The sequence below is a fragment of the Argiope bruennichi genome, chromosome 8 (genome assembly GCF_947563725.1).
Source record: "Argiope bruennichi chromosome 8, qqArgBrue1.1, whole genome shotgun sequence".
Lineage (NCBI taxonomy): Eukaryota > Metazoa > Arthropoda > Arachnida > Araneae > Araneidae > Argiope > Argiope bruennichi.
In genome coordinates, this window is record NC_079158.1 from 92,034,209 (window position 1) to 92,050,800 (window position 16,592).

Sequence of the window (16,592 nt, forward strand, 5' to 3'; positions counted from 1 at the left end):
CGCAAATATTAACACTGTTATTAGAATGTAAGTTAACTATTTTTCTATCAGTAAAAAGCTGCACTCTTATAGAAATTTGAGAATAAATAGGTTCATTTTTGATATTTCAATGACACATTTGATTATTTAGAATAACTTTAAGGATAATTGGTCACAATTATACTATAGATTATAAATTTATCTAAGCATTTGACATATTTGAAAAAATAATTTACAAGAATAATCGGATTGCACTTTGTAAAAAAAATTCTTCATTCTGTTACATTGCTAGTTCAATAACATTCTTATAATTTCAAAATTATTATTTTTTCCTTTGTTAGTTTTCATATAAATCATCTTTTTTTCACATGGGTGAAATACTCCTTAGTAATGTGTCGTTTAAAATGTATTTAATTTTTCTCAGTGTTTGCTATATTATAAATAATGCATGTATTGTGTATGAGAAAGTTGTTTTCATCAATATAATATTAAGGTGCTTCAAACAAAAAATATTAGTTAGTTTCCAGAAAACTATTAAAAGAAACTAATTAAAACATTTTTAGACTTCCATTTTCATTTTTAACGTTATATTTTGAAAATATATTTTTAAACATTTGACATTTTAGTTTTAAAAATTTCTGTGAGTTTATCACCACTTTGAAAGATTACGCCTATTGAAAATCTATTAACGATTTTATTATAATAATAAATTTAAATATTGATTTTTTTTATCATTCGTAAATTGCATTCCATCAGATAAAAAAAAAATGTATTCAGCGGCCACGATACCTTAATGAAATATGTATCTGTTTTATCGCCTTTAAGCATTGTTCAAAAATGAATATATTGAATTAAAATTCAACAATTTAACACTTGAAAACCCACTAATTCGTTATTCATAAATCCCAAGATTCAAATTTTCCAGTTCTTGTGAAGCACATATTGGATAATAGGTATGTATTATATATTAGTCAACTCCATATTATATATATACCACGTATATGCCCAAAAAATTAGAAGTATGATCTCTATTTACAGGTCGATAACTCACTGACGTATGTAATCTTTAACCCTATCACTTCAAGTGGGGTGGTTTGGGGCGCTTCGGAAGTTTTCCTTTAACATCCAAGTGGGTCGGTTTAGGGGGTCTAATTCTGTTATATGAGAGGTGGGTATTAAAATCGGCTACTGATTTAAGCACTACAGGAGATCTGTGTTATCTCTGACGACCGCGGCGTTTTCACAGAAGATTCCCCTTTCCTTAAGGTGGTACAGTTGTGGGGGTGATTCAATAAATAAGTTGTTTGCACATATTTTTTTGTTTTGATTTTGTTTAGTAGTTTCTAGTGTTTTGATATGTAGTTTCTATTTTCACGTGTTGTTATCGCAAAATTAGAAAGATTTTATAATTATTTATGAAAGGAATTTTTTACTGAATTTCTCTGTTAACAATCAATGATACATAAGGATGCCGACACGTTGTTTATTTTTCGGATAAGCGCGAGAGGCTTTTTTCGATATTTAGACTATGGTAATGATATAAGGACAAACTATTGCATTGTCCCTGTGGCCTATTCACATAGCAGTTTTCTCACAAAATGTGTAGCGACTCTTATTACTGTAGGTGAAAGTCGTTTTACACTCCAAGCGTCTTATTCTATCATCAAAGGACAGTAGGAATTTTTGATGCCAACTACAAACTACAGCTTTCAAATAGCATTAAAATACCGAAAATGGTTGGGAGTTTTTCCCCTCCTTCATAGAGTGAGATAAATTATATAAATGCCGAGTTCCTTGTAAAAGAATGCTATTCTGAAAATTTCTTTTCAGTTGTGAATTTCTACTCTTTATTTTACGTACAGAAATCGGGTTTTGTATCATCAGGGTATTTTTCTATTTAAACGATTATTATTTCTTCATTATATGAGCAAAAGTAAACTTGAATCCACTGATGAAGAAATTAAAACAATTTTACCAGCTATTAATAAAAGCGACAGTTATCTGTCAAGCGAAGATGACGGTTGGTCAAAAAATGATGTTCCAGCTGATCGTTTTGAAACATTTTCTTTAATTTCATTTATTTTTCTGATTTTATTGTAAAATGAAGTTTAAAAACCATCTCGTCTATTTTCCGAATCAATTTAATGTTAAAAAAAGCAGTAATATATGGCATATTGTCTACGATTAACAATCGACTATTTTAATAACATTTTAAAAGTTTAATAAAAATGAGATGAAAAAATAAGGATTTTTTTTTTGTTTAGACATTTGTCCCAACTTTAATTTCAATGATCGGAAAATGCTTTACTAAAAAATTAAGCGCGATTTACTCAGGCGTAAATTTGTGAAAACTTAATTCGGAACTTTCGTTCAAAAATTCATTTTATTTCATTTTAATAAGATCTTGTCTTAATACTATAGAAAATTAAACTAACATTTTAAAATCAGAAATTCAGCTTGAAAAATTTAGTATGATGGTTTATACAAAAAAGTAATATTTATGTTGAATTAAAGAAAAATGTTCAAACTGAAAATTGAAGGGATATATTTGCAAAACTTATTTCGCAGAGTAATTTTTCCCCGAATTTTATTGAAAAATTTTTTGTACGTCAGTATTAAATGAAATTTTAAAACATGTTATCTCATTTATCGAACTGCTTTGATAAATGAAATATATAACGTTTGACGTAATGTAGTTTTTCGTTTGATAAAAATTTTAAAAGATTTCGTAAAAATGAGTTGCAAAATAAAGATATTTTTGGAATGTATATTTATCTCACATTCTTTTACAAGGATTTAAGTAAAAACAAGAATTCTTACGTTTTTGGAAACCAAATTGAATTTAAGGTCTAAAAAATATTTTTGCCTTACGATGGAAAATTCAAAATAATATTTTATATTCAAAAATTCAATGAGCACAGCAGTTGATATTAAAAAATGTAATACTGAAAATAATAATAAAAAAATCTTAACTGAGTGTTAAAACAACGCATTATTTTCGAAATGTCTTTCAAATATTCGGCTCTAAAAATGAAATGCGCGGTTCGAGCAACGATGACATTTTTGGGGAAAAAAATCTTAATACTGGCAGTTATGATTCTAGCAGTAAAGAAAAATAGGACTGTAGCCCCAGAATTCGATAATTAATGTAAATGATTACTACTCAAAAATGAATCGCTTTCAGTTAAACATAGGACTAATCATTTTTATTTATGCTAATAACTTAAAAAAAATAGTCGCCTTCGGTAGCAGCCGTTCACACACCATACAAGTCTGTTTAGTTTAGTTATATTAACGTCCCGTTTTAATGCACCACTAGGGCTATTTTGGAACGGATCTCGTCATTTTGAACCACGGTCAGATAGCAAGTACGACACATGAGATGGTACGCCTTTCCAAGCTTCTATACTACATCAGCGGGAGATGTTTGGCCTCGACGGATTAACCGTGCACCAGACCCGCTCACATGTCGGTTCTTCGATGGAATCGGGTCTGGAACGTAAAACCTTTCGGTTCCAAAGCCGGGACCTTACCATAGGGCCACTGCAGCCAAGCATGGAAGGTTTAAAGGTTCAAGATCATTTTCATTAGACACATATGAATCTATACCTGTCGAACACCAAGACATTGTCAACGACTCTACAACGATATGCAACTATAGGATTGAATTCCACCCACATTTAAGTCTCCATTTTCAAATAAAGATACTTGATTAAAGGGTAGAATTTATCAATGTAATGCGCATTATCCCTTAAGTGGACAGAGTATCATACAAAGAGAGGACAGAGTGCGCCCACGCACTAAACACAATAATAATAATGCCATGTCAGTTGTATTTTACCACAAAAAGTCAACAATATTTTAAAGCATTCCTGTACAGTAAACATAGATCATATTAATTTATAAGTTATACATGCATTCGAAGTTGCGAAAGCGCTTGTCGAATAAAAGTGACAATAACCGGTCAGATTTATCCGGTTGAAACTGATATAATCGGTAGGCTGCGTTATAGTTTTATTACTCTATAACTTTCGAAATGAGAAAATTGGGAGAAAGAAGCATTCATCTGTATAGGGATCATGACTTTTCATATCAAATAGAAACTGGTGAAATCGAACCAGTGGTTCAGGCTGGGTGACTGGTTCAATTTTCCCTTATTATTTTAAATATACAGATTGCTTGTACAATTGTAAGTATGCAGATAAGCCCCTGCGAAAATATTAGACAGCGCAAACTTTACCATTCATTACTACCTTAAAACTTTCTTTTTCACATAGGATGATTAATTCCAAAAAAATCTTGGCTGCAATTTTTTTTACACGACTGTGCGTTATATTTAACAGTTAAATATGCAGGTTTTTTTAAAATTAATTTAGTAGATCATTATTTTATCAATAAAATATCAACTGCAATTAATGAAAAAATAAATGCGATACTGTAGCTTTAAGTACACAAAAAGAGCTTATTCAAGCATTCGCTAAACTTGTTGAATAAATCGGTACCCAATTTTATAAATTCTATATTCAGTATTACAGCTATGAAATCCAATTCCTTTTCGAATTTTCTTTCCATTAATGACAAAAATACAATTTCAAGTGCTAAATTTTTAGTAGATTTTATTTTCTATTTTTTTTTTTGATAAAGGAATTTTAGCAATTATTACTAATGAAAATTAAATTTTATGTAGAAAAATATTAAGTATACATATACAAAGGAGAAAATTCTTAATATTAGATATCAATGATATATAATATAATCATTTTCCTCTATTTATATAGAATATCCCGTTATGTACACTGTTAAAATGCTTTTACTGAGTAAAATGCTTTTACACCTGCTCATTCACGCAAAATTACATTTACGACATAATCACGATTGAGAACCATCTGGATGCTCTTCGCTTTCCTTCGTGTTCTTTTAAATTATCAGTAATATTTTTGAAGCATGTTGGTGTACAAAATAAATTGATATTTTGTAATATTTTCTGTATAAATCTCCAGCACTCAAAACTCTAGAGTGTAAATGTATTTCAAGACGACATTTTATTGCTGTTTAGATGTGGATATAAACTTGGAGTTAGTCTTTCGATTTCTAGTTAAGAAGGAAATTGTGCTTTACTTTAAGAAAAAATCCCAGATATTTGATAAATATTTAAATGTATTAAATAGTTTGATAAATATTTAAATACATTATAAAAAGTGTCAACGAAGAGCAAAACACCTTCATATAGTAAAATTTGCCAAATTCGCAGCTCAGAGAAGCAAGTCAAATTTTTATTGCTAAATTCTAATCATCCACAATATATAAATAGAAGAAAGAATAAAAATCAACATATCCAAGCTAAAATACGATTTTAAACCAAAAATGGCAATACATCTGTATATTTAACAGAAAACTTAATAAAGTAGAAGTAAAAAAAAATTAGGTTTATATAAATTTTAAAGTTGAAAATTAGGAATAGTGCAACGAAACTTCAACATAAATTGTACAATTCATATCCAACTCGGTGAAAAAATTTTAAAATTGTAATTAATTTGTTCTTAAGTAAAGAGCCTTAAAAATTTACTCACTTGCGATCACAAAATATAGAAAGAAAAAGTGAAACAGTAAATAATTATAAACTTTGAATTCGAATTGGAGATTAAAATTTAATAAAGAGAAATCTCAGAAATGGTAATAAATTCGAATTCCTCAAATTTCACTGCATTTCTAGAGCATGAACAGTTCAGCTAATATTAGAATATATGTACTATTATTAGAACTGATATATGTATTATTAGAACAGCGAAATGAATTAACATTTCTAATTTGTCATGTTTATACTCTATCAATAAACTAGCAAATATATTCCAATGCTATTTAGATTAATAAAAAGATTTTAGGTAAAGATTGATTTACATTTAAGCTGAATTGGCTAATGATTTATATTTTAGCTAAAACTAAAAAAAGTAAAGGATAGAAATTAATTCATCTTAAGAATTTACTTTTATTTTATATCAATTCAATAGATCTTAGACGATGTACCATTTTAAATTTAGACTACGATTATGTTAGCAATGTAGTTTCTAGAAAATATTTCACTATCGAAACTAGCAAATATCTGAAAAAATATCAGAATATTTGTTAATTAAATAAAAATATCGAATTGGAAATACATACATTTTATTTTTAAGTTTCATATACAAAAATAGATAGTTTACAAGATTTTTACAATATAAAAAGAATATGAATGCATTTGAAATAAGAATACATAACAGGTATCAAAGTAAATTGGATTTTATAACTTTATGCAAAATGCTTAACAAGAATTAATTCAAAGCATTTTTTTTAAATAAACCGACTCTTCAGTTCCAAATTCTATTAATGCATTTTTAAGAGTTGCGTACATTTAAATAAATTACTGCATGATAACCAATATAGAGAATTTTTAATTATTTCAACATTTGTTTTCAATTGGATAATACAATTCAGAACGAATGAAGATAAAATATTGTACTTAATATTCAAGAAAATACTTTTCCAAATTTAAAACTAAAGAATTCTAAATAATCAACTGCTAAAAGGTTTCATTTTCATTTTCAAAAAAGAAAATTGGGATGGAATCAACACTAGGCTATTGCAACATTCATTCACCTTCTCAAAATGTTGCGTTTTATTCAAAAAAAATTTTCCCGAATAAACAACCTTCCAAATTTATCCACTTGCAATTGGGGAGGGATATAGAAAGTTAATTTTTGACTTTAAATTTAAATGAATATCCCAATTAAAGACATTAAAATGTCTGAAAAACAATATTAAGAACCAGAGAAAAAAAGCCTGCACTAAATTCTACTATACTTCTAAAGCATGACCAGCTTTCCAATATGTCATATCTACACTCTTATCAATAAGCTAACAAATTAATTTTAATAATTTTCATTTAAATTAAAAGAATTTTTGGTGAAAGATAAACAAATAACTATTAATTCATTTTATGCATTTCTGCTTTTAATATGAAGCAAATCTATATTCTAACGACTTGGATGTATGCACCGTCTTAAACTAACAAATGAGTAAACTGAATTTATAATTTCCCCGAGACGTCTCGCATCAAATATGTCTGTCGCAGGAGTCAGTATTCAGAAATTAAATACAAAATTGAATTCAATGTACATAAAATTTTATTTGCATGTTGGATATACGAGAACAGGCATTTACAAAATTACACACATAAAAAGTACAATATAAATGCATGAAAAATCCAGTACAGGTATCAAAACAGCAAAGGCATACTACACAAATAAAATTCGCTTAAGAAAAATTCAGTTTCATAGTAAAACCATCATTTTACATTGAATTATCATACTCGAGTTGGAATATTTTATGCAGCATGAGTTAATATAAAAAGGGAAAACAAGTCTATCCATTTGACATAATTTCAATTAAAATTATAAAAAAATTCAATGCGTAATGTAACAGAATATGGGAAAGTTTGATGTTCTATTAAACTGGGAGAATTTCTTAGCAAATTTATTACTGAAAAGCTGATAATTCAGAACCCTAGACTCGAACATGTTATTGGAAAAAGAAAATCCTGCCCTACATTTAGATTATTTAACATTCATCGCATCCATTCACTTCCTCCCTCGACAAGAGACATTATATTCGAGTAGAATTTTATGTATATTATTTTATACTAATCATTAAAGAGTATCGTATTTTCTCTAAAAGCATACTGATCACCGAGGTGATCAAGCACGATGATCAAATGCTTTCTGAGAATCAAAGCACATTTTGATTGACTGGCCGGCCGAGCCAATCAAAGTATACTTTATCCGCGGATGTAAACTTTATTATTAAATCAAGTTAAATTAAATTAAAAGTCAAAGTAGCGAGATATTTAGAATTTCAACATTATTAATCTTTCTGTAACTATTTTATTTTAAATTTAACATAAATAAAATGTTAATTTAAAAAATAATTGCAAATGGATGTAACGAACAGATTTAATAAATCTACACTGACCATGGTAAAAGTCTGAAATGTTAACGAGACTTAAATTAATAACCAGTGACATTATGACTAAATTTGGATTCAGAAACAGTTAATGCAGAAAGGTAATCAAAAGAAACTAAATATCCTGAAAATGTTATAAAAACTCGTATAGTTTCTGAAGTCAAGTATTATTAAATTTATAATATTACCATAAAACGTTTCTTCAAAATACAGAACTGTTTCATGTGCGTAAATACACGACTTACGATTGATTAATATTTATTAAATATGTTTGAAATTTCAAACAATGCAAGAAGACAAACATGCATGCCAAAAGTACGTTTTGATTTATCCTCTATACATACATTTCTCGACAAGAATTGCTATTCGTATATTTTAACTTAGCCGAACATGCATATGACTGTTATTATAGCAAATTGCGAGCAAGAGTGAACTTGAGTTCACTCTTAGACCATTTAAAAAAAATTGCATCATAGAAAATATAACTGAAATCAGCATAAAACATGCATATGGTAAGCATAAAATAATTTTGCATATTTAAAACAAATTTGAATGGTGAACATCAGAATCGTTATGAAATACAAAATCCCTTTATACTATAATCATACATATGGTCATAAGAACATCGTGAATTATTTGATAACTCATTTTATAATCACAAAGCCAGTTCTAGAAGTGAACAAGATCTTGAAGTTGTTTTCACGACCATTGATATTCAGTACAAGATGAAACCAAAAAACTGCAGTTTTGAAAAATATGTACATAAAATGGAAAACAGATCAGTTTCCAAAAAATATTTACATTTTATTTTTAAGTTTTGTTGTGGTAATCAGTGATTAAAAATAATCTTAACAAATCAACGAATGGCGAAAAGATTCATTTTCCACTCACAATGAAGTAACGCAAATGAAATTTTCCTTCAAAATAACAATTGCGATTCTTGCCTATATTGCTGGGTCAATGAGAGCTATGCTTATCAACTTGTTGAGCTCTAATAAGAGATTAATAACCCACAGAAATTTTAAAGCGAATTTTATCTGAAAAGTAAATCAAACTTTCAATCTTGTTGCAAAGTTGGTTTAGATTACTAGCAAAATTAAATACACTACCAAATTTTAAGTTATCGATATTAAAAAATCATTTCACCAATGTAGAGTCTTTAAAATACTAATTCCTCTAAGATTAAAAAAAAGCAATTATTACATTTGAAGGGAATTGATGAAGACCAATATTTTAAAGTTTGTATAAGAATAAAAGTTTCCGGACAATTTTAAAATGTCGAAAAAAATTCAAAATTATATTAATATTCAGTATCTTGCTCTTAGAATAGAATAAAACATTTCAAAGATGTATTGATAACCTCAAGTAATGCTAACTACATACATAACCACATTTCCACTGTGCAGACCATTTATGTATTATTTTTTGGTACTAATATAAATTTAGGCAAAACCAAAATGAATCTTACAAAGTCAACTACATCAATTGGATCTCCATAGTTCCATTGAAAAGGCTCCGGATTGCAAAGTTGAAGGCCCCAAATGGGATCTTGTGTCGTGATCACTTGGGTAAAAAACATGTAGACATCTGAAAATATTAAATTAATAGATTAAGTCGAACTATCGAGAGTTTTATTTTCTAGCATTTAATAGCAGACTACATTTTGATCTTTAAATCCACTCCAATAATTCAGTAATATGAAAAAATATTTAATTGCTATAAATAGAAGTGGAATCTAGAATTTTTTTCCACCAACAGTTCGCATCATGAAAATGTCACTAACCATTGAAATACAATTTGAAAATTAAGCATTTTATTTAAGCATAAGCATTAAGCATTGAAAATTAAGCATTTACCCTCTGAGACATACGCTTGATTTTATTCGCCATGAAAGTCAAAAATGGCAAATAATGAATGCTCTAATAGCGTCCGATAGTCCTATTAGAGTATAGTCCCATTATAGCAACGTTTAGATTTTGGAATATGGTAGATTTTGTGAGGCTCTCGAAAGTTCCACAAAACCGCTTAAAAGCGCCGAAAAAAAAAAAAAACTAATGCATCCATGCACAGTGGAGAAAAAAAAGATACGATGTTCAGAAATGAGCACAATTTCATTAGCAGAGATTGCGAATGAATTTCCTAGATTACCGTTTATATACTTTAAAATCAAATGAGTTCTCCTTACTGATTATTATATTCGCTTAATGAAGAATTGAAAATTTTAAATAGCAACTGCAATACGTTCGGATTGACCCCAAAACTTTAGCGGAGAATTGGCATAAAATTATGTAGAAACCTTCTTTGCTCATCTCTCACAGTCACATGTCTGAAAAGGTTTGACCATACATATCCCTATTGACAAGATGAAAGCATACATACGCCAACTCCATTCTTGGAGGATGAATTACTTCGACATCTATTTACAGAAATTGATCTCCTAATATAACACGAACGGTAATTAGGTTCGTTTGTTCAGAGGCAGCTAAAACATCAATGCTTCCAGGAAACTACGGTTCAAGTATTTTTTGTGTCTTCGGAATACTGCCTAGAGTGTCCAATTAAAGTAGTTTCCGAATATCATGCTATTCTGATAATTTTATTATAATGATTCAAGAACTTACCATGAGATTCGCCACTTCAATTTATCTTAAGTTAGTGAGTATTGAGGGCTTGTATATGGAATCGAGAAAGCATTACTGATGGTGAGGGCACACTTTTATCCAAGAAAAAATGCATCCATAATGGTCGTAAGTTGTCTGACCCATGAATACCTAGTGAAATAAGAACATTTTTATAGGTCCAATTATTTCATAATCAAGAGTGTTTGGATACAATTTTCAATTCGATTTGACAGTTATAATTCGTGAAACTTACCGATACCATTTCGGTACCATTTTTCCGCCAATCCAGACATCTCCCATATTTTGAATTTGTGGCTGTAGGCGAAATGGTATTCACTGCACAGATGAGGAATGGCATTAAGCCGTTGTTCAATTAAATTGCCTCTAATGTATTCTTAGCAGAATGCGCTGATCTTATATCAATTGCAGATGATGCTCAAGTTTTCCAGATTAATAAAACGTTCCATCGTAAGTAAACACTAAGAATTCCGTCAGAATACTTTCAGGTATATTATCTCCAAAGTTCTTGCTATTCTAAAAATTGAAATTCTCTTTTTCCTGTTCATCTCTTTAAAACAGCTTAAGAAGTAATGGCCATGGTTTTTCCCTACATTAGACTGAGAAATCAACGTAATTCAGATTCGCCACTTTCCTGGAATATGCACGGTTTATAAACATTTCTCTTTCAATCCACTGTGCAGGTCATTTTTAAATTCCGGTAATTTTACTGTAAAAAGTGGATACATTAAGCTAAGTCTAATATTTCAGGCTTTATAAATCATCCAATAATTCTTTGGTCTGCAAGTCTGATTCATTAGGATCCAAATTCTAATAAGCGCTTGTTGAAGCTCCATGATCACTTGCTTCAAAACATTTCAACCTCTGAAAAGAAATTAATGATTAAATATAAAATCTGTCAAGAGTACTATAAAATGCAAGAATATATACATTTTACTTTTATTCTTATCTACATCGAAAATTCTAAAATCTGATAATTTGCTTGCAATTTCATTGACAGAAATTAAAGGTTTCTCGTTTTAATCAGGAAATCTTACTGCTCACATCAGTTCAATTTTTCTTTTAAAGAATTAAACTCTTGGTAATATTTAAGATATATTCGTTAAAAAATTCATACAAATATTTGTTTAAAAAATACTTCAAATCTTATCCGAGAGCTATAAGCGTGTACAGGAAAACAAGTCCTGCATCAAATTTATTAATTGCCCGTTACGCATAATTGTCGATTATACTTAATATAAGAAAAAGTTTATTCGCTTAACGCTACAATACTCTTTAAAACGATCCACAAAATGCTTAGTGGTAAATTACATGCAATTTCATTTAAGGAACATTCAATTTTAATTTTGGACGGTTGCATTTCAAATTTTACGGAATATCACATTTAGATGCTTGAAAAATAGAAAAACTAATTTGAGTATCTTACCACGAAGTATGTTTAACTACAACTTATAAAAGATCGAAAAACATCAATTTTTTAAATAGCAATACAGTTATTCGATCTAAAATGCAAGTTTCCCACAGTCCATTTAGAAACAAAACAATTATCTTTAATCATTCGTCCTGTTACAGGTGCGTGTTGGAATAAATGATTTGAGAGCCTCTGTCCCGGAAATTATGTTTCACTTCTCTTTGCAGCTTCCAGTAAGCTTACTTTCGAGACGAATCGAATACAATTAGTTTCCAAACGCCATGTTGCTTTGTCAGTTTATTAATATAATTTGTAAACTTACTGTGTCCTTGAATTTATTGTACTTTGACGTCATCATAAGAGAATACTTCCTCGCATTCAGCACATTGGTACAGATGGATAGCATGTACATGAAGCTGAGAAAACAGTACGTCGTGCCTTTGTCAAACAAAACGGCATGGGCACAGATAAGTTGCCCTACCTATGAAAAACTAATGAAATAAGAAAGTGCATTTTTATAGCTCTCATTACCATTGGCAAATTATTGCATCCAATCTTCATTTCGATATGACAGTTATAGATAGCATTACTTACCGATATTACTTCTGTACGGAACCGAGAGAAAGTCCCTTGGCCATCCAGATGGCTGACGTTGACACAATTTTTGCCAAGAGCTGAGAAGACTGTCACTCCACATATGACGAAAGGCGTTGTTTCATTGCTCCAACAATCATATGAAGAGTCTACAGAGAGCTGCTATTATAACTGCAGGATTGGTTTCGTTGATAATTTCTGTGAGGTTGCATTTCTTTTAAGTGAGTGAAAAATCCGATGAATCCAACACACATTTCATGGTATGAGTAAGGCAGTTTAATGATATCCAAGATTTTAACCACTGAAACTTATCAAATTAAATATTTATTCAGCATATTTTCAGAAACGGCACAAGAAAACATTCACTATGGCTCTTCCCTATATCATTAGACTATATCAAGTAGAATCCGCGTAATTATGGCACTTCCGTCACTTGAAAGCCACTTTTGTAGAATATCCAGAGATTAATTCTTCCGTATTCAATCAAAATGCCAAATGTTCAGATTTCAATGCGTCTTAACTTTCCTAAAGTTTAAAAATATACGAATGGGTGGCTAGGAGTTTAGTATTTAATTTTGAATTTTGGAAGACTGAATTTCAAAGATATCCCGTGCTAACTTTTTAATAAAAAAAATCGCTCTCGGATAGAACCTTCTTCGCCTTAAAGCTTAAAAAACAGTCGGCACAGATTTATGAAAAGGAAAGTTATTTTTTTTATGCATTAAAGGATAGATAAATCCCATGCGAAATTTTCCTACTTTCAAATACGTTCAAAATAGCTGCATTTAAATGGGCATATGCCCATTTAGTTTAATGCAATATGTCCATATCTTCATTTGAAAAGACAATATCTCCAATGCTTAGTTAGATTACATCTCTAAGCGTTTTTCTATCCCTGATCTAGCCCATTACTTCTCATTCAATTCAAAAGGTAATTAGAATTCATCCGCATTCAATATACGAGATCAAACTTCTGTTTTCGAATTTTGATATGGAACCAACTAAATTTATAATTTCACTCTGACTCCTATTTTATTTAGTAGAAATTATACTTTATTGCACCTCTAGTCACTAATTGATACGCGAGCACGAATTGAAAGCGTTTTTCTGTGTCAGGTGCGATGTTGCAACCTCAACTAGGGGAATAATTTCAAATATAGAAAGAAAACGACATCCACAATATTGCTCTTCATATTATAGTTTGATCATTTTAATTTTAAGATTGAAGGGGGAGGAGGAGGGAGGGTAGTTAGAAGAATGCAACGCTTCATAATTTAAGATTACTTATACGGAATTAATATTGTCCAAGATGGCAAGCATTTTTTTTAATCTGAAATTTAAAAAATAAGGCAGCTTTTAAACGTGATGTATAAATTTTGGAATAAATTGTTTAATTTCCAATACGCAAACTTTTTTATTTCACTCCACGAATAAGTAAACGCAATTCGAAAAATCTAAAGTTTGTATATTAGGCATTCCAAGTTATTTTTAATGAGCCAATAGATTTTTTTATATCGAGCTCAGCCCTAAAGAAAACGCGGCCAACCAAAGACTCTGGAAATCAAATATCTAATTTCACCACAATATGAACCCAAATCTATTCTTTTCATCAGTTCAAATCTATGTTATTCAAGTGCAATTTGTCGATCCTTGCATACCATGAAGAATTTCGATTTTTCATTAAAATCAATGCATTTGAACAGTCAGTAAAAGCAAAGTTCTAATTGTGACAGATTCTTCGAAATATTATCACAAAACGGATATCAGAACAATCGATTTATCTGTTATTTAATCCTGTTCAAGCTTATTCCTATGTAAAGTGGAAACTTCAAAAACGATTTTTCAGCCATATAAATATATAGCTGTCAGATTTATGGGATTCAAATACAAAATGATTGTTAAGAGTATCAAGAAAAACTTGGTTTAATGTTAAATCTATTTCGGAACAGTAATCATTCTGTTAAGCATTCTTCGCCTTTTTTCCTACTTCAAAGCAACGTTTCAAGCTCATCGCCTCCTATATCCCTACTTTCTATTCAAATAATGGTAGTCAACGTAAAGTTAAAAAGTTGAGAATGGTTAGAATGAGGAAATCCTCTTACAACACAAATGCGGCCCCGTTTTCCTTCAGCATGTTCCATTTCCTCAATGTACACACGTACACACACGCACACACACCCCTCCAACACCAACCTCAAAGCCACATCGCACACATTACCCACGCCTGCGGCACCAACCTCAAAGCCACACCTCGCACACACACATTACCCACGCCTGCGGCACCAACCTCAAAGCCACACCTCGCACACACATTACCCACGCCTGCGGCACCAACCTCAAAGCCACACCTCGCACACACACATTACCCACGCCTGCGGCACCAACCTCAAAGCCACACCTCGCACACACGCATTACCCACGCCTGCGGCACCAACCTCAAAGCCACACCTCGCACACACGCATTACCCACGCCTGCGGCACCAACCTCAAAGCCACACCTCGCACACACGCATTACCCACGCCTGCGGCACCAACCTCAAAGCCACACCTCGCACACACGCATTACCCACGCCTGCGGCACCAGCCTCAAAGCCTCACCTCGCTCACAGACATTACCCACGCCTCCGACACCAGCCTCAAAGCCTCACCTCGCTCACAGACATTACCCACGTCTCCGACACCAGCCTCAAAGCCTCACCTCACTCAGACATTACCCACGCCTCCGACACCAGCCTCAGAGCCTGACCTTACTCGCATTTCCCATGCCTCCAACCCCACAAAACCACTGCTCAAGCGTCCATTCGCCACGCCCTCCACTCTATTTCCAATCCATAATTCTCGTAAATATCAACACCTGCAAATCCATCCACAGTTCACAATTATCACACCTACAAACACATTTCCCGTCTGACACCAACTCCCAATATAAAATATTGCGTACAATCGGATATCACCACAAGTTAAGCAAGTCAATCATGTCTTGTCCATAACGCATGGTGAAGTAGCTTGCATACTTTACGAAACATTGATTTTTAAGTTCCACAAAGCTGTTACTCCACTCACTGATTAATGAAACATTGCACAAATTATATTCCACACCCACTCCCAAAACAAAGTACGTTAATTTCATCACGTGAATCATGCTCGTACATAAGATGGCTTTTGTGATGCACATCACTAGGGAATTTTCTAATTCGCATAATGCACCTCAACCCGATACTAGAAAGCATGTCAGTATCCTCATTACTCAGTGAAAATCAAATATTTTGCATTAAATTATAAACGGAATTTAAAAAGTAATGAATCCAGCAGCTTTTATGCTGTTTCCGATTAACACGTCGAGTTGAATAGAGACAGAGCATGCGATTTGTTAAAAGTTTTTTTATAAATTTAATACAAATAGAATCAGTATTCTATACCGCTTCCTCGGCTAATTTATGCATTTAAATATTAAATTTCCTCAGAGTTGGGTGCCAAATTGCCCAAACCCTACATCTAACAATTCTCGATCATGTTTCTGAACAATTGGATTAATTACGATCATTTTATATTGCGGAGAAAAAGTTTTAGCCGAGGCACGATTTGCATCGCATAACGCAAGAATGATTTGATTCTCAAATTTAAGAATAGATACTTGGATGTACGATTTTGTCTAATTTCTTCCATGGCATTTCTTTAATTTACCTTTTCAAATTTTGCATCTCAATATTCCAGATTTCTTTGTGCTCATATCAGTAGGACACAAAACTAATTTTCTAAATCCCATTTAATAAAATTAAGTTAATATGGCTCGGTTTCTGTCCGGAAGTGGTTAAAATACATCACGATTGAAATGTTCCGATAGTTTATGTAATAGCCTATGCAAGAATTCGCTATTTAAGTAAATAAATAGACAATACTAAACAATGAAGCTAGATAATGCTAATTAAATGGCACTCCTTAAAGGTTACAATTAAAATTCAGAAATACAAAAT

At 31.2% G+C, this 16,592-nt stretch overlaps 1 protein-coding gene across 1 annotated transcript; it reads left to right on the top strand.

Annotated features, from left to right (window-relative positions):
* Positions 1-10,715: 10,715 nt before the first annotated feature.
* LOC129980691 (uncharacterized) lies at positions 10,716-15,529 on the top strand. Its single transcript, XM_056091072.1, has 3 exons — positions 10,716-10,721; positions 12,186-12,257; positions 14,750-15,529. The coding sequence occupies exons 1-3, from the start codon at positions 10,716-10,718 to the stop codon at positions 15,527-15,529; spliced, it is 858 nt and encodes a 285-aa protein (XP_055947047.1).
* The last annotated feature ends 1,063 nt before the right edge of the window (positions 15,530-16,592 follow it).